At 44.0% G+C, this 24,358-nt stretch overlaps 2 protein-coding genes across 5 annotated transcripts in view; one reads left to right on the top strand and one right to left on the bottom strand.

The window, feature by feature from the left end:
- The first annotated feature begins 1,110 nt into the window (after positions 1-1,110).
- LOC121532184 (F-box/LRR-repeat protein 14-like) lies at positions 1,111-3,363 on the top strand. The gene has a single exon (XM_041837956.2). The coding sequence runs from the start codon at positions 1,613-1,615 to the stop codon at positions 2,822-2,824; it is 1,212 nt and encodes a 403-aa protein (XP_041693890.2). The 5' UTR covers positions 1,111-1,612; the 3' UTR covers positions 2,825-3,363.
- A 1,287-nt stretch (positions 3,364-4,650) lies between these two features.
- LOC121532183 (ELKS/Rab6-interacting/CAST family member 1) overlaps positions 4,651-24,358 on the bottom strand; it is a 44,030-nt gene continuing 24,322 nt past the window's right edge. For 2 of the 4 annotated variants that reach the window (XM_041837953.2, XM_041837952.2), the window contains exons 7-21: positions 23,064-23,219; positions 22,501-22,668; positions 21,353-21,520; positions 21,089-21,226; positions 20,763-20,903; positions 20,545-20,685; positions 20,260-20,453; positions 19,995-20,006; positions 19,580-19,715; positions 19,272-19,403; positions 17,426-17,586; positions 17,100-17,247; positions 16,657-16,752; positions 14,503-14,688; positions 4,651-7,210 (exon numbers count right to left, since the gene is read on the bottom strand). In XM_041837953.2, the coding sequence (XP_041693887.1) occupies positions 7,073-7,210; positions 14,503-14,688; positions 16,657-16,752; positions 17,100-17,247; positions 17,426-17,586; positions 19,272-19,403; positions 19,580-19,715; positions 19,995-20,006; positions 20,260-20,453; positions 20,545-20,685; positions 20,763-20,903; positions 21,089-21,226; positions 21,353-21,520; positions 22,501-22,668; positions 23,064-23,219 (2,115 nt within the window). In that variant the 3' untranslated portion in view covers positions 4,651-7,072. Of the gene's footprint in view, positions 7,211-14,502; positions 14,689-15,115; positions 15,194-16,656; positions 16,753-17,099; positions 17,248-17,425; positions 17,587-19,271; positions 19,404-19,579; positions 19,716-19,994; positions 20,007-20,259; positions 20,454-20,544; positions 20,686-20,762; positions 20,904-21,088; positions 21,227-21,352; positions 21,521-22,500; positions 22,669-23,063; positions 23,220-24,358 lie in introns of those variants that run through there. The other 2 variants (XR_005994259.1, XM_041837954.2) reach the window with 2 other exon arrangements.

The following is a 24,358-nucleotide window of genomic DNA, read 5'->3' as shown; positions in this document are numbered from 1 at the left end:
ATTTTTGTTTCATCAGACCAGAGGACATTTCTCCAAAAAGTATGATCTTTGTCCCCATGTGCAGTTGCAAACCGTAGTCTGGCTTTTTTATGGCGGTTTTGGAGCAGTGGCTTCTTCCTTGCTGAGCGGCCTTTCAGGTTATGTCGATATAGGACTAGTTTTACTGTGGATATAGATACTTTTGTACCTGTTTCCTCCAGCATCTTCACAGGGTCCTTTGCTGTTGTTCTGGGATTGATTTGCACTTTTCGCACCAAAGTACGTTCATCTCTAGGAGACAGAACAGGTCTCCTTCCTAAGCGGTATGACGGCTGTGTGGTCCCATGGTGTTTATACTTGCGTACTATTGTTTGTACAGGTGAACGTGGTACCTTCAGGCGTTTGGAAATTGCTCCCAAGGATGAACCAGACTTGTGGAGGTCTACAACTTTTTTTCTGAGGTCTTGGCTGATTTCTTTTGATTTTCCCATGATGTCAAGCAAAGAGGCACTGAGTTTGAAGGTAGGCCTTGAAATACATCCACAGGTACACCTCCAATTGACTCAAATGATGTCAATTAGCCTATCAGAAGCTTCTAAAGCCATGACATAATTTTCTGGAATTTTCCAAGCTGTTTAAAGGCACAGTCAATTTAGTTTATGTAAACTTCTGACCCACTGGAATTGTGATACAGTGAATTATAAGTGAAATAATCTGTCTGTAAACAATTGTTGGAAAGATTACTTGTGTCATGCACAAAGTAGATGTCCTAACCGACTTGCCAAAACTATAGTTTGTTAAGAAGAAATTTGTGGAGTGGTTGAAAAGCAAGTTTTAATGACTCCAACCTAAGTGTTTGTAAACTTCCGAATTCAAAAAGTGCTTTCAGCGTCAGCTACCTTCTAACTAAATGGGTGAAACCAACAATTTAAAAAAGGGGTGGTTCACAAAGAATCCTTTAGAATATCTGAGAAAAGTGATTATGTATAATGTGTCTAACTTTGTAATGTTTATGTTGTTAATTTGGACCTATTACATTTATTACGTTTTCTCGTACTAATGTCAATAGTTTATGTGTATTGTTTTTGTACCCCCCAAAGCAAGGAAGTGCTGCTGACTGTTTCTGCGTAGCTAGCTAGTTTGAAATGGTTGGTCAGACAAAGGCAGCACAGGAAGAATCCTATAACAGAGACGAACTGCTAATAGAAACGTTGCCACAGAAGAAACAGATACTGCGGTTTTCATAAATACATTTCCACTTTTGGTTTTGAAAATGAACGACCGACTGGATCCGTTTGAAGAACAACAGTGGTCATCTGACTTGAAAATGGGTAGAGTCGCCTGACCGTAACTGTTTTCTGCGTTTTAGTACGCTAACTAGCTATCTAAGTTTTTGTAGGACGTAGCTAGCTAGCTATCTCCTTTGATTAAAATAATATAATTATAGCTATTATAACACAACCTGAACACTTCTTGCTGGATATGTATTATGAAGAGATGGCCTGGGATGGCTGGACTTTGAACAGGTTATTTTCCTGAGTAACATTACCTAACTTAGCTAGCTAACAGTTAGCTAGCCTACTCGAATAAGCGGATACCCGGTTAGTTTTATCTAACCTATCCCTTTCCAAACATGTTTGAAATGGAGACACACATATCTGGCCTCTTCCCGGAAATTTTAGCTATGATTTTCAGTTACTTGGAGGTAAGGGACAAAGGTAGGGTGGCCCAAGTGTGTGCGGCCTGGAGGGACGCTTCATATCACAAGTCTGTGTGGAGGGGGGTGGAAGCGAAGCTGCATCTGCGGAGGGCCAACCCGTCCCTGTTCCCCAGCCTCCATACCCGGGGCATTAGGAAGGTTCAGATCCTAAGCCTGCGGCGCAGCTTAAGCTATGTAATCCAGGGGCTGCCAAACATCGAAAGCCTTAACCTATGCGGCTGTTTTAACCTCACGGACAACGGACTCGGACATGCTTTTGTTCAGGACATCCCGTCCTTGCGAGTCCTCAACCTCAGCCTTTGCAAACCAATCACAGACTCAAGCCTGGGCAGGATTGCCCAGTATCTGAAAAACCTGGAGGTGCTGGAACTCGGAGGTCTCAGTAACATTACCAACACAGGCCTTCTTCTCATCGCCTGGGGCTTGCACAAACTCAAGAGCCTTAACTTGCGGAGCTGCAGGCATGTGTCAGACGTGGGCATCGGTCACCTGGCTGGGATGACACGAAGCGCCGCCGAAGGCTGCCTCTCCCTGGAGCAGATGACCTTACAGGACTGCCAGAAACTGACAGACCTGTCCCTCAAACACGTCTCCAAGGGACTGGCCAAGCTCAAGGTGCTCAACCTCAGCTTCTGCGGCGGCATATCGGACGCAGGTATGATCCACCTGTCGAACATGACTCACCTGTTAAGCCTCAACCTGCGGTCGTGTGACAACATCAGCGACATGGGCATCATGCACCTGGCCATGGGGTCTCTGCAGCTCTCCGGCCTGGATGTTTCCTTCTGTGACAAGATAGGTGACCAGAGCCTGGCCTACATCGCCCAGGGGCTGTACCAGCTCAAGTCTCTGTCCCTGTGCTCCTGCCACATCAGTGACGACGGGATCAACCGGATGGTGCGCCAGATGCACGAGCTCAAGACGCTGAACATCGGGCAGTGCGTACGCATCACTGACAAGGGGCTGGAGCTGATCGCTGACCACCTGACGCAGCTCACTGGTATCGACCTGTATGGGTGTACCAAAATCACCAAGCGGGGCCTGGAGAGGATAACGCAGCTCCCGTGCCTTAAAGTTTTAAACCTGGGACTCTGGCAGATGACGGAGAGCGAGAAAGTGAGGTGAAAGCCAAACTGGGATGAACTGCCAAGAAGGGGGGTTTTCACTGTGGAAGGTGTAATATTTTTCATCCACAGAGATTACCTGAGCGGAACAGCTCGTAGACTATTACATTATCTTTAATAACTACAGTACTGTGACTTAATTTTAGCCGAAGGAAACACTTTTTAAACATTCACTGTCACAGCAATATTCCACCCCTTATTTTTGTACAATTGCTTTCTCTCTTATTCAGTGTATCCTATCCTTGTATCACATCTATAAGGTTTTGACTAGCTACCTCATCCATTGAAGAAACTGGAGTGTCTGGGACACATAACCCGACTACACAGCATCTTTCCTTGCAAAACAAAACTCATTTTTAAACGTTCCCTTTAACTGTTTACCAGTATTGATGATATACATGACTCATGCAAAACATCTCTGTTCTAACACAGTCCTTAACACTGCACATAAAGGCGTTAACGCCTTGGATTGAAGGTTTGAGCAACGATTTCTTCAGCCAAAGTATTTTGCCTATGTTAATAAAGGTATTTTTTTATGAATGGCTGTAGTCCTGAACATTGTACTTCAAATTGAAGTGAATTGTTTTGTTTTTGAATTGGTTGTTCCCATTACTGAGGAGTTACACTGTATCAAACATTGTAATCTGCTTTACTCCATCTTTCTTGTCAACATGAAGTGTGGAAATGACAGGGGTAAACTATCTGCCTTTTCCTCCTGGGGACTTTAGAATGGAGAGTGGAAATAGACTTTGGGCTCTATTCAATCCGTATTGCGGAAGTTCAGCGTTACAGCGTGATTTAAATTTAAAGGCACTGTTCCCGTGTTAGCGGAGACTGCATTCACGGTAAATGCTGCAAATGTCGTCTCAATCTGAAATTACCATTAAATCTTTATCGCGCAATCTAATGTTTCAGCGATAGATTGAATAGAGCCCTTTATCTTGTCCTTGGTTATCAAGAATATGTATTTCAAGTCTGTATGCAACATATCAATAACCTACATATTTTCTCCTGTAAAGCCTCCAAGGAAAGATATTATTGGAGTGTTAAAGCTAATTTAAAAAAATTATATTCATACGATAGTGATATTTATTAATAAAAATGCACAATGTTTTTTTGGGGGAAATTGTTTGTTCATTTGAGTTGTCGCCCAGTAAGGGGTTTATAGGAGGGCTTTACCCATTGTAAAAACGTATATGATGTAGGGCAGAAGGTGCAGGGTGTTTAGAACATTATTGCTCTATTATATGCCTGGTCCAGAAACAACAATTAGGACCAGATTTACTAAAGGTTTGAGGTTGCACAACCAGTTTGACAAAATCTGGCCCTTCGTTTCTATCCCCTTTGTGTGCTGATCTGAACCCGATATGTAAGTAAAATGGTGGATTACCACCTACCATGGCCTTAGAGGAGTTTCTGTCACTGCTTACACACCTATCCAGAAGTTGAGGTGAGGGGTTGTCCATCACATTTGACCTCATCTCCATACTGGATTCACAGCAGGACAGGGTCTGAGAGAATGAAAACCATTCTTAGCAACTGAGGCAGATATTAAAATATTGAGACAAATGTTACACTTAATTCTGCTGATAAATATGCACATGGTGCTCCTGTAAACAAATTTCCACAGAGTCAAAGACTGATAGGATATGTTTATTTACATACATATACAAAATGCAAATACTCAAACGTCTTGTTTTCTTTTTACATAGTTTTACTTTTTTCATCATTAAACACAGACAGAAGGCAGTACATTTCCTTTACAAATGCAAAAGTAAAAATAAAATGAGAACCATGACCATGGTAATAGTAGCTCCTTTAACAGCAAGATTCTGTTCCTAAATGAAGAGTTTAAAACATGAAGTTATCACAGAATGGTGAGTCCACAGACATTAAGGCAAAGGCAGGGATACACAAGCTAGGGCCCTGTTAACCTTTACAATAAGACAACCTGTTCCTCCTTCCTAGAATAAAACAATGTTCTAATGACCTGGATAGGTGAAAGCTGACCAGTGGAACCGTTTGGTTTGACCTCATGATTTTGTCAGGTCAGTCATTACTTCTGGGATAGCCAGGATGTGATTCTAAATGAGTCTCATCATAGGGCCTATGGATAAGAGAACCTGAACAGTAACCTAGTCTCCATCTCTGGTCCTAGAGAGCAAGCTGATCTGTAGGTTTTTATTATTGTTTAACCATTGACTGATTGGCATAGGAATGCACTGTACAGAGCAGTTCTAAATGCCAGACTGGCAGAGTGATGTCTGTTCTATACAGTACAACTCTCCCTAATCAGGCCACAGGACAAACATGGTTGGAGACCGCTCTGTCCTAAAGGGTCATACTACTATTTGAGAGAAGTGGAGAACATAGAGGAACACAGTCTAGGGAGTGTCATTTCCACAAACACCCATTCACATCTCAGAAAGATTAAAAAACTAAACACTGGAACCTAAGGGTAAAACGTTTAAATAATGTGGCAAAAGTGTATATATATATATAAAAAATGAAAGAAAATTCTTGAAATAAATGCAAGAAAAATACTCTCCCTCTACACAGTCACGGTTTGAAAACATTTGTAGTACATTTTACACTTATATAAAACGTTTTGACACATTTCTCCAGTTTTAGCCGAGGACATGATCCACCTTTTTGTTCAGAGGGACTTGCTCCTCACGATTCTGTGCAAACATTCAATGCATATATCAATATGGTCAACATCATACTTTGTATATGTATATATATTTATAAAACATGACTTTTCGCGACTTATGGCAGTACTGTCAAATACATCTTGTCTGCAGACAAATTCAGACGCACGGGACAACTGCACTGCTTTTAGCTTCTCACTTGTGTATATATTTTTTTAACAGAATTCACAACATCTTCTACTGGGTTACCTTTATGTAGTCACTGTACGTATTTGATGAGTTATTTACAAACTGATTTTAAAAAGTTCAAACCCACTGAGAAGTGACTGTCATGTCTTTTTAACTAGGATTCCCTATAATTTCATCTCATTACAAGAAGAACCGTAGCTAGCTCTGAAGCTGCACTGAACGGGCAACATTTGCATCTAAGGGAACGTAATTCAATACAAAAATTAAACAGCTAGTTTTTTAATAAGTCATATCTATAGAAACTTTGGATGAGATCGTATGACCAGTGGGTTAGATATTTATTTATGTCTTATGCCATGCTGTAGCACCAATAGAGCAGGAATAAAAAAGGTCCCTTGTTTAGGTCCAGTACTGATCCCTGTGCACGCTCAAAGGCCACTATGGTAGCATCCCAAATGACACCCTATTCCGTATAGTGCACTACTTTTGACAAAATAAGTGTACCATGTGGGGAATAGGGTATCATTTGGGATGCTGGCTATGACTCTGAAAATAAACTAACATTGCATACCTCATATAGAAGGTAGTGCTGTGTGCAAAACCATCTAAAATCAACTGCAACCAAACTGTCCTCTCTGCTTCTCTCGCTCTCTCTCTCTGGGCCGAATCCTAACTTGAGAAGCTAGTGTACCTTGAAGTTTCACATAAATTAGACATTGATGTGAATGGGAGATGTGAGTGGAAGTTCAAGTTAGTATTCTTCCCTCTGTCTTAAGACCCGTTCACAGAACACGCAGTAAGTCAGCCATAGCTAAAGCCCTACATTTAGTCAGCAAAACTCAGCAAGGGGTTCTCTCACTATATCTAGGTGGGGAGTTGAGGGAATAGGTTTGTTGTCCAGTAACTCACATAGGAGATTCTGAAGGCCAATCCGAAAGGAAATAAATTGGCATATTGTATATGCCTTTTTTTCTGTTTAAATCACTGGTTCCTAAATATTTTCATGCCATGACCATCCACCATTCAGAAAAAACACTGGTTTAGATACAAAGAGAAAACAATAGTTGTGTCAGTACGGACAAATCCAGAAAAAACATTTTCAAAGTAATACCTGTGTTTTCTCTTTCAAAATGTTTTGGTATGACGTGCCCTACCGAACACAACCCATGACTGGCAGGCCGCTACATCCCTCCACCATTAGGCCACTGTGTGGCTGTTCTTCATCAGAACATCATCGTGTCCTCAGGCTGGTGAATCTCCCCAGGAATGAGAATTAGGCATGTGGGGGTGCAGTACGATTGCCCAGTCTTCCCTCTGCCAAGATCATGTGTGGATAGATGGGAGGAAGGTTGTCTGAAACTCATGCAGGGTCATGGGGTAATCTGGGGGTGGTCTGTAAAGGTGAGGGGTCAGCAGGACTCCTCCAGCGCATTGACCACCTGCTCCAGGATGTCAGGGCAGTAGTCAGCGATCTGCTGCAGCACTGAGTTGGCATACTCCTGCAGCTCCCCGCTCTCCTTTTCACACAACTCCAACTCCAGTTCCAACTAAGGGAGAGAGAGATAATGAGTTAGCATACTTCTCCAACCCCACCCCTATTTTTTCTTGAGGCAAATCAAAACTGTACTCATTCCTGTTAAGAGTGAGATAACAGAGCGCAGAACGATAAAGAGGGCAAGAGACAGACAGAGGGAACAAGAGAGAGAGAACACTAGAGGAAGGGATAATCCCAGTTGGTATTAAATAGAATGTTGCGGCCCCTGCCCGCCTGTGTGGAAAACAACCCGGGGTTACCCCATAGATACACACAGCGAGGCAGGGCTTAACGTGACCACGGCCCGCCTGTGTGGAAAACAACCCGGGGTTACCCCATAGATACACACAGCGAGGCAGGGCTTAACGTGACCACGGCCCGCCTGTGTGGAAAACAACCCGGGGTTACCCCATAGATACACACAGCGAGGCAGGGCTTAACGTGACCACGGCCCGCCTGTGTGGAAAACAACCCGGGGTTACCCCATAGATACACACAGCGAGGCAGGGCTTAACGTGACCACGGCCCGCCTGTGTGGAAAACAACCCGGGGTTACCCCATAGATACACACAGCGAGGCAGGGCTTAACGTGACCACGGCCCCGAGTAGGGTACAGCCGTAGGGTACTCCCGTTACTCCTATGATAAATGGCATACTTTACTCATAACCCGACAACGGCTGTATTATTTTTTATGTATGAGTTTATAAACATTTTGGATATGCTTGGTTGGTCATTTTTAACATACTTATGTCATCTTAAATCAACAAACTACATCATACCTAAAAACACTTTCATTCTAAACGTAAAAATGTTAGCATGAACAGATAGACTGTGGCAATGAATGTATGTCACAATTATCAGCCAAAGGGACGATTCCAACAAACATTCAAACTAGCTAGCCCTGCTTTTAAGATGCCGAAAGGCTGTTGCGTATCATTTTGTTTGAACAATAGTTGGAGAAAAAGAACACCAAATTAAGTTTAATCAACTGCCCAAGGACCAGGTTAGACGAACCTCACGGTTTCAGGCTATTACGTCACAATGATAATGGAAAGCTGTGGGTCTGGTTACTCTATACATTTTTGTGTGTTCAAAGCACTTCATCACTGGTCGCTAACACTTGTTTGTATCAAACTAGCTATGTGTATTGCATAAACGTGGCTAGTTAGCTTGTAGTAAGGACTAGTGAGCTGTATCCATCCAAATAACAGCTAAAATATCCTTCTGCATTTGGATATTTATGCAAAACTGGAGATTCCACCAAGTAGGTGGGATTCGCCATAGGCTACTTCGGGCCATTTGGTAGGGTTGTCTCCCCAGCTGGTCTCTGGCAAGTTGAAAGAACATATAGGCAAGACAACAAGAATCAACTTTTCTAAATACCTAGACCGTTCAAGGGCAGGTAAAGACTGGAAGTTGTTATGCGACATATCTAAGACTATAATTTGCTGTTGTGACAGCCAAGTATGTTAATAATGACACGTGAGGCTGCAGAAATTGTTTACTGAAACGACAAAAAGTGTCAGTGTTTCCTTAGGATGCTGCCAAAGTTAGACTAATTACATAGGAGTAATGGGAGTACCCTACGGCTGTACCCTACTCAGGGGCGTGGTCACGTTAAGCCACGCCTATTGGCTCACACATTTTTTTTGTTGTCTGCTTGTTTAAGTCAATTACAAAACTACACTGAACAAAAATATAAACACACCATGTTTCATGAGCTGAAATAAAAAGATACCAGACATTTTCCATACCCACAAAAAGCTTATTTCTCTAAAATGTTGTGCACAAATCTGTTTACGTCCCTGTTAGTGAGCATTTCTCCTTTGTCAAGATAATCCATCCACCTGACAGGTGTGGCATTTCAAGAAGCTGATTAAACAGCATGATCATTACACAGGTTCACCTTGTGCTGGGGACAATAAAAGGCCACTCTAAAATGTGCAGTTTTGTCACACAACACAATGCCACAGATGTCTCAAGTAGAGGGAGCATTCAATTGGCATGCTGACTGCAGGAATGTCCACCAGAGCTGTTGCCAGAGAATTGAATGTTCATTTCTCTACCATAATCCACCTCCAATGTCGTTTAAGAGAATTTGGCAGTACGTCCAACCGGCCTCACAACCGCAGGCCACATGTATGGTATCGTGTGGGCGAGCGGTTTTCTGATGTCAAACATCGTGAACAGAGTGCCCCATGGTGGTGGTGAGTTATGGTATGGGCAGGCATAAGCTACGGACAATGAACACAATTGCATTTTATCTATGGCAATTTGAATGCACAGAAATACCGTGATAAGGTCCTGAGGACCATTATCTTGCCATTCATCCGCCACCATAACCTCGTGTTTCAGCATGATAATGCACAGCCTCATGTCGCAAGGATCTGTACACAATTCCTGGAAACTGAAAATGTCTCAGTCCTTCCATGGCCTGCATACTCAGACATGTCACCCATTGAGCATGTTTGGGATGCTCTGGATCAACATGTACGACAGCGTGTTCCAGTTCCTGCCAATATCCAGCAACTTCGCACAGCCATTGAAGAGGAGTGGGACAACATTCCACAGGCCACAATCAACAGCCTGATCAACTCTATGCAAAGGAGATGTGTCACACTGCATGAGGCAAATGGTGGTCACACCAGATACTGACAGGATTTCTGCTCCACACCCCTACCTTTCTTAACATATCTGTGACCAACAGATGAATATCTGTATTCCCAGTCATGTGAAATCCATAGATTAGGGCCTAATTTATTTATTTATATTGACTGATTTCCTTATATGAACTGTAACTCTTTGAATTTGTTGCATGTTGCGTTTATATTTTATATGTGTGCATGTTGCATTTATATTTTTGTTCAGTATACATTTAAGAAAAGTACAGTTGAAGTCGGAAGTTTACATACACCTTAGCCAAATACATATAAACTCAGTTTTTCACAATTCCTGACATTTAATCCTAGTAAAAATTCCCTGTCTTAAGTCAGTTAGGATCACCACTTTATTTTAAGAATGTGAAATGTCAGAATAATAGTAGAGAGAATGATTTATTTCAGCTTTTATTTATTTCATCACATTCCCAGTGGGTCAGAAGTTTACATACATTCAATTAGTATTTGGTAGCATTGCCTTTAAATTGTTTAACTTAGGTCAAACGTTTCAGGTAGCCTTCCACAAGCTTCTCACAATAAGTTGGGTGAATTTTGGCCCATTCCTACTGGCAGAGCTGGTGTAACGGAGTCAGGTTTGTAGGCCTCCTTGCTCGCACACGCTTTTTCAGTTCTGCCCACAAATGTTCTATAGGATTGAGGTCAGGGCTTTGTGATGGCCACTCCAGTACCTTGATTTTGTTGTCCTTAAGCCATTTTGCCACAACTTTGGAAGTATGCTTTGGGTCATTGTCCATTTGGAAGACCCATTTGCGACCAAGCTTTAACTTCCTGACTGATGTCTTGAGATGTTGCTTCAATATATCGACATAATTTTCCCTTCCTCATGATGCCACCTATTTTGTGAAGTGCACCAGTCCCTCCTGCAGCAAAGCACCCCCACAGCATGATGCTGCCACTCCCGTGCTTCACGGTTGGGATGATGTTCTTCAGCTTGCAAGTTATCCCCCTTTTTCCTTCAAACATAATGATGGTCATTATGGCCAAAAAGTTCTATTTTTGTTTCATCAGACCAGAGGACATTTCTCCAAAAAGTACGATCTTTGTCCCCATGTGCAGTTGCAAACTGTAGTCTGGCTTTTTTATGGCGGTTTTGGAGCAGTGGCTTCTTCCTTGCTGAGCGGCCTTTCAGGTTATGTCGAAATAGGACTCGTTTTACTGTGGATATAGATACTTTTGTACCTGTCTCCTCCAGCATCTTCACAAGGTCCTTTGCCGTTGTTCTGGGATTGATTTGCACTTTTCGCACCAAAGTACGTTCATCTCTAGGAGACAGAACATGTCTCCTTCCTGAGCGGTATGACGGCTGCGTAGTCTCATGGTGTTTATACTTGCGTACTATTGTTTGTACAGATGAACGTGGTACCTTCAGGCGTTTGGAAATTGCTCCCAAGGATGAACCAGACCATTTTTCTGTTTAAAGCTGTTTAAAGGCACATACAACTTAGTGTATGTAAACTTCTGACCCACTGGAATTGTGATACAGTGAATTATAAGTGAAATAATCTGTCTGTAAACAATTGTTGGAAAGATTACTTCAGAAAGTATTCATACCCCTCAACTTATTCCACATTGTTGTGTTAACAGTCTGAATTCAAAATTGATTAAATATATTTTTTCTCTCTCACCCATCTACACACAATATCCCATAATGACAAAGCACATTATTTTTTAAATACATTTTTGCAAATGTATTGAAAATGAAATATTACATTTACCTAAGTATTCACACCCCTTTGCTATGACAGTCAAAATTTTGCTCAGGTGCATCCAATTTCCTTTGATCATCCTTGAGATGTCACTTCAACTTGATTGGAGTCCACCTATGACCCAAATCAATTATTTGGACATGATTTAGAAAGAAACACACCTGTCTATATAAGGTACCACAGTTGACAGTGCATGTCAGAGCAGAAACTATACCATGAAGTCCAAGGAACTGTCCTTAGATCGCCAATATAGTATTGTGATGAGGCATATATCTGGGGAAGGGTATAAAACTATTTCTAGAGTGTTGAACGGTTCCAAAAGCACAGTGGTCTCCATCAATGGGAAAAAATATCTAACTACCCAGACTCTGCCTAGAGCTGACCGTTCCACCAAACTGAGCAACCGGCCAAGAAGGACCTGTAGGGAGGTGACCAAGAACCCAATGACCACTGACAGAACTTCAGAGTTCCTAGGCTGAGATGGGAGGACCTGCCAGAAGGACAGTCTACAGCACTTCACCAATCTGGGCTTTATGGGACAGTGGCCAGACGGAAGCCACTCCTGATAAAAAGGCACATGACAGCACGCCTGGAGTTTGCAAAAAGGCACGTGAAAGACAGATCATAAGGCAAAATATTCTGTGGTCTGATGAGACAAAATTGTAACTCTTTGGCCTGAATGCAAAGCACTATGTCTGGAGAAAACCAGGCACAACTAATCACCCGTCTAACACCATCCCTACCGTGAAGCATGGTGGTAGCAGCATCATGCTATGGGGATGCTTTTCAGCGGCAGGGACTGGGAGACTGGTAAGGATAGAGGGATCAATGAATGGAGCCAAATACAGGCAAATCCTTGATGAGAACCTGCTTCTGAGTGCAAACAACCTCAGACTGGGGCGAAGATTTATGTTCGAACAGGACAATGACCCCAAGCACACAGCCAAAGCAACGCTGGAATGGCTTCAGAACAAGTATCTCCCATTCCTCTCTGCAGATCCTCTATTTTCAGGTCTCTCCAGAGATGTTCGATTGGGTTCAAGTCCGGGCTCTGGCTTGGCCACTCAAGGACATTCAGAGACTTGTCCCGAAGCCACTCCTGCGGTCTTGGCTGTGTGCTTAGGGTCGTTGTCCTGTTGGAAGGTGAACCTTCGCCCCAGTCAGAGGTCCTGAGCGCTCTGGAGCAGGTTTTCATCAAGGATCTCTCTGTACTTTGCTCTGTTCATCTTTGCCTCGACCCTGACTGGTCTCCCAGTCCCTGCCGCTGAAAAACATCCCCACAGCATGATGCTGCCACCACCATGCTTCACCATAAGGATGGTGCCAGGCTTGGCATTCAGGCCAAAGAGTTCAATTTTAGGTGCCTTTTGACAAACTCCAAGCGGGCTGTCATGTGCCTTTTACTGAGGAGTGGCTTCTGTCTGGCCATGCTACCATAAAGGCCTGATTGGTGGAGTGCTGCAGAGATGGTTGTCCTTCTGGAAGGTTCTCCCATCTCCACAGAGGAACTCTGGAGCTCTGTCAGAGTGACCATCGGGTGCTTGGTCACCTCCCTGACCAAGGCCCTTCTCTCCCGATTGCTCAGTTTGGCCAGGTGGCCAGGTCTAAGAAGAGTCTTGGTGGTTCCAAACTTCTTCCATTTATGAATGATGGAGGCCACTGTGTTCTTGGAGACCTTCAATGCTGCAGAAATGTTTTGGTACACTTGCCCAAATCTGTGCCTCGATGCAATCCTGTCTCGGAGCTCTACGGACAATTCATTCGACCTCATGGCTTGGTTTTTGCTCTGACATGCACTGTCAACTATGGGACCTTATATAGACAGGTGTGTTTCTTTCCAAATCATGTCCAATCAATTGAATTTACCACAGGTGGACTCCAATCAAGTTGTAGAAACATCTCAAGGATGATCAATGGACACAGGATGCACCTGAGCTCAATTTCGAGTCTCATAGCAAAGGGTCTGAATACTTATGTAAATAAGGTGTTTCTGTTTTTAGTTTTTAATACATTTGCAAACATTTCTAAAAACCTGTTTTCACTTTGTCATTATGGGGTATTGTGTGTAGATTGCTGAGGATTTGTATTTATTTAATCCATTTTAGAATAAGGCTCTAATTTAACAAAATGTGGAAAACGTCAAGGGGTCTGAATACTTTCCGAAGGCACCGTATAACTTAACAGAGCTTGAGAAAAACTGCAAGGGAATTCCCCAAATCCAGATGTGAAAAGCTGATACAGACACACCCAAGACAACTCAAAGCTGTAATCGCCGCCAAAGTTGCTTCTACAAAGTATTGACTCAGGGGTGTGAATACTTATGTAAATGAGATATTTCTGTATTTCATTTTCCTAAAATGTTCAATCATTTCTAAAAACATAATAATCTATTTAATACATTTTGAATTCAGGCTGTAACAACAAAATGTGGATTAAATCAAGGGGTATGAATACTTCCACACCGAAAAGCCTGAAGCCACAGGGCTCTTACATTTACATTTCATTTCAGTCATTTAGCAGACGCTCTTATCCAGAGCGACTTACAGTTAGTGAGTGCATACATATTTTATTTTTCATACTGGCCCCCCGTGGGAATCAAACCCACAACCCTGGCGTTGCAAGCGCCATGCTCTACCAACTGAGCTACACGGGGCTCTTCTCGCAGGCTCCATTTCCCTACATGGAAGCATTGCGAACCGTAGATTCCGAGATTTTACCAGGTTACATGTACATTGAACAACACAGCAGCTTTTCGGCATGTTTTGGTATTTCTGTATAACAAAAAATCTATGACGAAGTTGGCTCTTTTACAATGACGGTCAATGGGAAAGAATGTTTGGTTTTCCCCAATTTGTGGGCGTGGTCGAGAGGAATTCCTTCTTATGACATTAAATACCGACTCTGACTATTCCTCTGTTACCTGCTCCAGAGTCAACTTGTGTAGCTCCTCCTCCCAGGCTGGTGGGTTGGTGTGGTGATAGTGGAGGGGCGGGGTCAGGTCACTGAGGATGCTGGGGTCTCGGTCGTGGCAGAGGTCAGTCAGGTGGTCGATGTAGAGCTTCAGCTTACTGCGATTTTCACTCAGGGACAGGAGAGGTGGGATCATCTGGATGGGACAGGGGGAAGGGGGGAGAGGGAGGGGAGAAATAAATGAAGGAACCAGTTGGATAAAGGAAGAGAGAGAAAAATGTCATTTCATTAGGTCCCAGTGTGTTTTCAGAGGCTAAACCATGCTAAACCAAAAGCATGGAGCATGCAGAAGGAGGAAGAATAAGGCTGCATCTCACATGCATTAAGGAGATGGGATTGTGGAGTATGGTATGTGGGACAGAAGTGTGTCCTGCTGTGTGTGTGTCTGACTATTTGAATGACTCAGTTGTTCACAGACACACCAACTTAAAATGGTGAGAGGAGAGAAAGACGACAAAACAAAATGGAGGAGCAGAACGAACACACTGAACGATGGAATAAGAGCAAACATGCCAGGGAGGAGGTGAAGAATGGACAGATGACTGACATTCATTCGTGCTCACCCTTCTGAACAAATTGGCAGAGAGAGAGAGGGGAGGAGGGCACAGGGTTGGCTATGCCCAGATACCCTCCTCATCATCCTATTGGACAGATGGTTTAGCCAATCGCAGCATTAGAAAATAACACTTGGTTAGTGTGTGTGCACGAGACAGAAGAAAGAGTGCGAGAGAGAACACTTAGGTTTAGGTGCTGAAGAAAGATTAAATTGTTTATACAGTGAGGGAAAAAAGTATTTGATCCCCTGCTGATTTTGTACGTTTGCCCACTGACAAAGACATGATCAGTCTATCATTTTAAATGGTAGGTTTATTTGAACAGTGAGAGACAGAATAACAAAAAAAAAACATAGCCCCGTCCATCATCCCTTTGATGCGGTGAAGTTGTCCTGTCCCCTTAGCAGAAAAACACCCCCAAAGCATAATGTTTCCACCTCCATGTTTGACGGTGGGGATGGTGTTCTTCGGGTCATAGGCAGCATTCCTCCTCCTCCAAACACGGCGAGTTGAGTTGATGCCAAAGAGCTCCATTTTGGTCTCTTCTGACCACAACACTTTCACCCAGTTCTCCTCTGAATCATTCAGATGTTCATTGGCTAACTTCAGACGGCCCTGTAGATGTTCTTTCTTGAGCAGGGGGACCTTGCGGGCGCTGCAGGATTTCAGTTCTTCACGGCGTAGTGTGTTACCAATTGTTTTCTTGGTGACTATGGTCCCAGCTGCCTTGAGATCATTGACAAGATCCTCCCGTGTAGTTCTGGGTTGATTCCTCACCGTTCTCATGATCATTGCAACTCCACGAGGTGAGATCTTGCATGGAGCCCCAGGTCGAGGGAGATTGACAGTTATTTTGTGTTTCTTCCATTTGCGAATAATCGCACCAACTGTTGTCACCTTCTCACCAAGCTGCTTGGCGATGGTCTTGTAGCCCATTCCAGCCTTGTGTAGGTCTACAATCTTGTCCCTGACATCCTTGGAGAGCTCTTTGGTCTTGGCCATGATGGAGAGTTTGGAATCTGATTGATTGATTGCTTCTGTGGACAGGTGTCTTTTATACAGGTAACAAGCTGAGATTAGGAGCACCCCCTTTAAGAGTGTGCTCCTAATCTCAGCCTGTTACCTGTATAAAAGACACCTGGGAGCCAGAAATCTTTCTGATTGAGAGGGGGTCAAATACTTATTTCCCTCATTAAAATGCAAATCAATTTATAACATTTATGACATGCGTTTTTCTGGATTTTTTTGTTGTTATTCTGTCTCTCACTGTTCAAATAAACCTACCATTAAAATTATAGACTGATCATTTCTTTGTCAGTGGGCAAACGTACAAAATCAGCAGTGGATCAAATACTTTTTTCCCTCACTGTATTAGGAGTGATGATTCAATTTCACTTCAGGGACAGAAAGACAGTTGACATAAATTCATATACTGGAGAAAGAAAGTCTATTCTGGTTAAGCTGCACATGCTATCACAATATCACATTTTATCTAGAGATAGCCTTTGAGTGCAAAATATAGGATTCTGTTTGGTTGACTGGGTACCCACCTGATCTGGAGAAGGTTTGTGATTGGTCTGGTCGGGGGCGGTCTTCAGGTGGTCGTCCTCATAGTTGTCTGCCATTAGCTTCATACGGTTCTGAGTCTGGGAGAGCGAGAAAGATGGAGGACGGAGGAGAAAGGGGGAAGAGAGGAGAATGTGGAAAGGATTTCAGGGAGAGAGACTTAAGGAACGTTTTTGACCAGCATATTCATGGTGCATTGAGCAGGCAGCTGTGCCAAGAGGAGTTTAAGGCTGCCTACTCTTTTGATTTTGACACTCACTGCAAAGTCAATAGCTATATGTATAAACGATTGGAGGTCTGTTTAGTCTCTCCCTATTTCAGGTGAAGGAGAGGAGATGAGTAGAGGAAGTGACTTAGCATTATTGAAATACATCTCTAATGTCACAGTGGCCGGACCCAGGTCACGTGACGAGGGAGTTTTCCCTACCTGCTGTTTGAGCTGTTGTACCAGACGGTCCTTCTCTCTCTTCAGCAGAGCCACCTCATCCTGGGTCTTCTTCTTCTTGGACGAGGACAGCTCCAGCAGGGCGATGTTGGCGTCCTTCTCACTGATGGCTGCCAGCAGCGCCTCCTGTCTGCACCGAGGAGGAATTACAGGGTGGCATTTTAGAATAATGAGTCATCTACACTGTGCATGATATTCGATTACCTTGGAGTTTTACAGCATTACCTGACCGTAAGATGTTTGGTGACTTGGTAAAGTGGGGGGAATGGAAACGGTGTTTAAACAGTGTGTGTTTGTGTGTGTCTTACTTCATCTCCAGCACCTCCTCCAGGTGTTTCCTGCGTTCAACCCTCAGCGTGGTCAGGTGGGCCTCCTTCTCACACAGGGACTGCTGGGTAGACGACAGCTTGGCCCTCATGGACTCCAGCTCCTGTTTCACCTTCTCCATGGCCCCCAGCAGCTCCTCAATCTGCACACACACCACACACACACACGCACCATAGAACGAAGACAGTACAAACACACAAGTAGAGAGAGTGAAAATGTATGAGACGTGTTCATCATTCAAAGACATAACCTTCCTCCTGTACAGACCCATTTTGAGGGCCATCAGAGGTTGTATGTTATTGAAAATATGTCTCTGTCCAGAAAGAACCCCTAACCCCTAGGCATTAGCCCTTACACCCTAGCCACTAGTGTAAATCTGAACGGATTGACGGGTTATAGACCAGCAATATGGTGAACAGGGTTAGGCAACTAAATTCAGCTGTTGGTCGGATTTTGTCAGAGCAGCTAGTCAGGGGGCCAGAACAAAATTATAATAATTTGTACACTGCGAATTGACCACAACTAAGCCCAAAAAGAGATTGTATTTTAAAATAACAATAATTTCATACCTTGATTACACGTCTCTTTTTTTTATTAGTGGGAATACCTGGTGAACAGATTCTCATTTTTAGCTGAAAACGTTTTAAAAATCACTCGCTGGCAGGTTTTGGCCCGCGGGCTGCCTGTTGCCGATCCCCGGACTAGGGTTTGTTTCTGGACCCAACCCCACTGAGGAGTTGGATGTACAACAAGGGGCTCCAATGACAGCTCTAAACAGCACTAAATATACTACTTCACTGTAGTACTTTCATTTACCTGTCATTTACTTAGAAGTCACATGGTTAACAGTACAACTCAATATTGCTAAATAATAACTACTTAATTATCTGGGGTGCATTGTAAATACTACCAGCAAGACGTATGTTAGTATCATTAGTTACCAACTAGTTACAGATTGGCATTACTAGAAATACATACCAGAAGTAGAGCCCGACCGATATTAAAATCGGCCGATATTGGCCGTTTAACGCTATAAAATCGTTATTGACCGATAACCGATATTCAATAAATAGGATGAAAAAAGGGAATCTCATGCTTATCTGAACACTTGCGGCCATTCTCATGATCTGTCATTATTAACACAATATATGAAATTAACATTTGAAGCATAGATATTGGACAATTTATGAGAATTCAGTGTGGAAAAAATATACTTTTTCATTTCCCAGATGTAAAACAGTATATCGGCAGATATATCGGTACGTTTTGCCCCCCAGAAATCGGAATTGGACCCCAGAAAAACATATAGGTCAGGCTCTAACCAGAAAGTTTAGTTGACGCCATGTAATTTCAAAGTGAATAGTAGGTAAATGGTAAAATGATAATATGGTCTGAAGAGCTACTACTGATCCAAAGGGTGAAATACAACATTATGTCATACCTTAGACCACTTAAAGTGGGCGTGGTTGGACTCATGCATTGGTTTGTGTGAGTGCTTCTGAGAGGCAGTGAGTAGCAGAGATAAAACAGGAGAAAATGAGAGATAAGAAAACGGAGAAAAGGAGGGATGGCAGGGCGAGAGTGAAACGTAGCCAGCAGGGCTGAAAGGAGAGGAGATAGAAGCCGTCTGTGTAGCTTTGTACATGTGTATATGTGTGTGCGCTTTCTCAAGGTGTTCTTTTAGTGAGTGCATGTGCTTGCGGTATGTGTGTGTCCACTGCATGAGTGTGTATTTGTGTTGCAAGTGTGTGTGTGTATGTGTGGGCGGGTACGTGCGTGTACGTGTGTGTGCCAGTGCGCGTGTACTTCTGTTGCGTGTGTGCGTACCTGTTTCTCCTGGTGGTTCCTGGCAGCCTCCTCCTGTGCCAGCACCATCTCTCTCTCTGCTGTGATCTGAACACTCTCTCTCAGAGCCTCCTCTAACTCCTCGATACGCTCCGTCTTCAACCGCAGAGAGTCCTGGAGGGGAGAAGAACATGAATAGAAGACGACAGGAGGAAGAGAGAAGAGAGGTAGAGGAAGACAATTAAGGATATTGATGTCAAACTACATTTAGTGCAACAAGGAGAGCTTTCTTTGTGAGTGTTGACATTAGTCGCACACATCGATACAGCCACCCCCCCCCCATGCCTCACCTTGACCTGTTGAGAGCTCTCTGAGATGTTGTCCTCTCTCTTTTTGGCTTCGTTCTTCAGTTGGGCGTTCCTACTCTTCTCCACCTGCTCCTTATGTTTCAGAGACGCCACCTTCTTACTCTGGTCCTTGGTCTGTCTGGAGGGCACCATGGGACACAGGAGGACTGGGTTACACACATTCCCATAGGCTTACACACATTCCACTGAAGCATCAAAGGGAGAGGGAGTTAGACAGAAAGAGAGGGGGGAGAAAGAGAAAATGAAGCGGGGTGAAGAGACTGGTGAATGTGAGAGTGGGAGGGCAGGGGAGGGAGAGCAAAAGCAATTGAGAAGAAGAGAGAGGGAGGATGGGGGAAGAAGGGAGGGAGGAAGTCAAGCCAGTACATAGAGGCCATGTAGAAAACATGTTACTAACCTGGAGGACTGACTGGAGAGGAGACAGAGAGTTCCGGCAAAAAGGCAGGAGAGAGAAACAGATTCAGAGAGCAGGAAGACGAGAAGGTGGAAGGAGAAGAGTAGGACCGTGTGGTATTTCAGAAGAAAACACATACATTAGACCAGGTAGGAGCTCATACACATTTCTATAGTTAGACTGCTGTTTACAGAGACTATGAGTCAGACACAAACAAACAGTCAGAAAGATACACAAACACACACACACACACACCACACACACACACCTCTCCAGCTCGTTGATCTTGCGGTCCTTGTCATTCTTCTCGTTCTCCATCTCTCTCAGGATCTCCAGCAGCCGGTCCACCTCCGCCTGAGCCTTCCCAGAATCCTCTCGGTGTCGGGTAACTTCCCGCTCCAGGGAGGTGATGCGCTCCGACAGCTCCGTGTTCGCCTTGGCCTCGAACGTCGCATTCTGTGCCTGGAAACAGACACACACACACACACAGTCAGACACACACACACTCACAGCAAAGGTAGCCTTAGATCAGTGTCTAAGGCCAATATCTCACCCTCTTGAGCTGGTTCTCCAGTTTGAGACACGCCTCCTTCCTCTGCTCCAGAGAGATCTCCATACTCTTCAGCTTGGAGTCTTTCTTCAGCCCTGAGGAGGCCAGGGACGACGCATGCTCCTTCAGGTCCAACAGGTTAGTCTGGAGAGAGGGAGGGTGGGGTTAATAAATGTGTCAGTGTCACTACAGTGTGTGTATGTGTGTACACGCGTGTTCACCTCTCTGTCGGACAGATCTCCCTGCAGCAGACTGACTTTCTCCTTCAGATCCTTCAGTTCTTTCTTGTTGCTGTCGATCTCCTCAGTCTTCTCCCTGTCGTCTCTGTCTCTCTGCTCCTTCAGACGCTCAATGATACGCTCCTACAGAGGAGAGAATAGGAGGGGAGGCACAGAACAACATCATCGTCACATAATTTCAGAGCCCATATGAGAGAACCACAAACATCCAGGACAGAAACAGCATGACTTTAAATGACACACATTGCTTGTGTCTCTCTGTTGGAGTCTGAGTGTGAGTGTGTGTGTCTGTGTGTGTGTCTGTGTACCTTCTCAGCAAGGGACTCCTCCAGTGTGGTGAGAGCAGTGTCTGTGTTAGAGGTGTCTGCCTGTAAAGACTTGACTCTCTCCTTCAGGCTGCTCATTTGCTTCTCCTTGTCTCTCAGCTGCTCCTGCAGGTTCTCAATCTGGACACACAAACACACTTAGGCGAGCTAGACAAAAGACATACACAAAACGCCTACTAAATAGGACGTAGTATGAGGTATTGTATCCCATTGTATTATACAGTGTGTTATATAGTCGAGGCCCACCTTCTTCTGCAGGACGTTGACCTTTCGCTCCTTGACCTCCAGCATGTCCTTGAGGTCGTGGATCTCTCCGTTGAGCGTGCCCTTCTCCTCAGACATCTCCTGGATCTGTTTACTCTTCTTGTTCAGAGTGGTCTCCTTCTCCTCCAGACGCAGACGCAATGCATCCACCTGGCCAGTAGAGGGCAGAGGAGAACAGCTCAGTATACTGGGTCTGTGTGTGTGCGCGCTGTACATTGTATTAGGTACACCCATCAAGTACCGGGACGGACCCCCCTTTGCCTCCAGAACAGCCTGAATTATTTGGGGCATTCTACAAGGTGTCAGAAACGTTCCACAAGGATGTTGGTCCATGCTGACGCAATGGCATCACGCAGTTGCTTCAGATTGGACGGCGGTACATTCATGCTGCGAACAGCCATTCCATCTCATCCCAAAGATGCTGTATTGGGTTGAGGTCTGGGGACTGCGCAGGCCACTCAAGTAAACTGAACTCACGATCATGTTCCAGGCAATGTTTTTCCACTCCTCAATTGTCCAGTGTTGGTGATCGTGTGCCCACTGGAGACGCTTCTTCTTGTTTTTAGCTAATAGGAGTGGAACCCAGTGTGGTCATAGCCCATCCATGACAAGGATTGACATGTTGTGCGTTCCGAGATGCCGTTCTGCACACCACTGTTGTACTGCGCCGTTATTTGTCTGTTTGTAGCCCGCCTGTTAGCTTGCACGATTCTTACCATTCTCCTTCCACTGCTCTCATCAACAAGCTGTTTTCGCCCACAGGACTGCCGCTGACTAGGGTTGACCATTCTCTGTAAACCCTAGGCAATGTCGTGTGTGAAAAGCCCAGGATTGCGGCCGTTTCTAAGATACTGGATCCGGCATGCCTGGCACTGACGATTATACCACGCTCAAAGTCGCTTTAGGTCACTCGTTTTGCCCATTCTTAGGTCACTCACTTTGCCTGTTCAATCGTACAGTAAGAATGCCTTGATGCCTGTCTGCCTGCTTTATATAGCAAGTCACGGCCACATGACTCACTGTCTATAGGGGCAATCCATTTTCGTGAACGGGGTTGTGTACCTAATACACTGGCCTGTGAGAGAGTATATATATTTATATTGCTCGTTCTGAAATATATGTGTGTGTACCTCTGTCTGTAGGATGGCAGCTCGTTGTTCTTTAGCAGTCAGAGACTCCTTGAGGACCTCGATGTGCTGCTTGCTATCAGAGAACTGGTTGGTCAGAGTCTCCAGCTTGGTCTGCAAACCCAGCAGCTCTGTGTCCTTCCTGGACAAGTCCTGCTTCACCTGGTCCATCTGAGACAGTGAAAGAGAGTGAGAGAGAGGGAGGAGAAGAGGAGAAAGAGAAGGGAGAGGTGGAGGAAGAGGACAATAAGAGCAAAAAAGGGGAGAAGAGAGGAATGGTAGAGGAGAGGTAGAGGGTGATGAGCAGAAGGAGGAAGGTAGGGATATGAAGAGAACATGTACAACTACAGAACAGATTGATATTGAGCTGATTGGAAGGAACTGAACCGACTTCTGACCTCTCAGAACCAAGGGGAACTGAAGTCCGACCAATGTAAGTAAGCATTTCACTGTAAGGTCTACACCGGTTGTATGCGGCACATGTGGCAAAAAAAAATTCATTTGATTTGTAAACGGATAGAAATGGAATTCTAACCAATGACAACTGAGGGGAAGTGACCTCTGACCTTGTTCTTCATGAACTTGGTGTGGCTGCGGTAGACTTCCATCTGTTTAATCTCCTCCTGTCTCTCCTCACAGCTCAGCAGGCCGTTGGACTTCAACATCATCACCTCCTCCTCCATGTCCCTCAGACCTCGCTCCAGTGAGTTGATCTTAGCATCCTGACACACACCAGACAGATAAGGGGTTAATACACTAGGGCTGTCCCCGACAAAAATAAAATCTTGGTCGACCAAAAGTCGTCCGTTCTTTCGACCAATCGATTGGTCTAAATTTTAAAACATGCATTTTTCCATACATAGACACACCATATGTGTTTTAATCAAATCGACTATATGCACTGACTGAGCTTGTCTAATGCTTTACGCGCACTGTTTGATGAAATAATTAAGACACACAAATGACTAGAGGGAGTCTGACCGCAATTGATTTGATTGTGCCGGGCTCAGACTTGCTGCGCTGTGTTAAAAAAATGACAGCGAGTGACTGTGTGACTAGCACAGGTTGTCTGTCTCTCCTCCCTGCTGCGGTGACCACCACAGAACATAAGTGTTTATCGCGCTATCCTTGTTGCTGAAGCTGCAACATAATTACAGCCATTTCTGACTGAAATGTTCTGTTACCGAAATCCCTCATTTGTTTAGGAAAAACATTCCCTATTCCCTCAACCCTTGCTCTCTTTACGTGACACATGTATGCATCGCATGCACGTGACCAATAGGGCCTGTCCTATAGCATATCATAATCACATCAATAAATTAGTTATAACAAACTCAACACCATAACAGCAAAATGGATGCAGAGGACGTGAGAAATGAACTCAAAATGGGGGAATGTTTACTGGTTGCTCAGGAGGTAAAGGGGGAGTCAGATGTGTGGAATAAATTTGACTAGTTGTGGAAAATACTGGAGATAAAAAAAAGAAGGTAAGGAGCGCTGAGTGCATATTATGTGTGCCCAACAGGTGCTGTTTGATTACAATATAATTTCTCTGACAATTTGGAACAATGTATACACTAAATCAATTATAATCATACCAAAGTTTTTTTGTTAAGCCTTTATACAGCAAAGACAAAAAACAGTCACATTCATTCGTGAATGCAATTTCCAAAATGGAACGGTTTATTTATTTTTTACGCGAATTCTTCAGAGGTCGCTTTGATATTTTCTTTTAAAACTAAAATGCTTTATTGCATTTCAAATCATGAATGACTCATATGCTGTGTGATGACATGAACGAATGAATGATTGATTGATACAGTAGCCTATATACAGTGAGGAAAAAAATTATTTGATCCCC

The sequence above is a fragment of the Coregonus clupeaformis genome, chromosome 19 (genome assembly GCF_020615455.1).
Source record: "Coregonus clupeaformis isolate EN_2021a chromosome 19, ASM2061545v1, whole genome shotgun sequence".
NCBI lineage: Eukaryota > Metazoa > Chordata > Actinopteri > Salmoniformes > Salmonidae > Coregonus > Coregonus clupeaformis.
The sequence above is the reverse complement of the archived record's forward strand: the minus strand, read 5'-3'. Positions and strand labels throughout refer to the sequence as shown.

Bases quoted from the DNA above. Each gene is read 5' to 3' on its own strand.
- LOC121532184 (XM_041837956.2), top strand. From the start codon at position 1,613: ATGTTTGAAATGGAGACACACATATCTGGCCTCTTCCCGGAAATTTTA.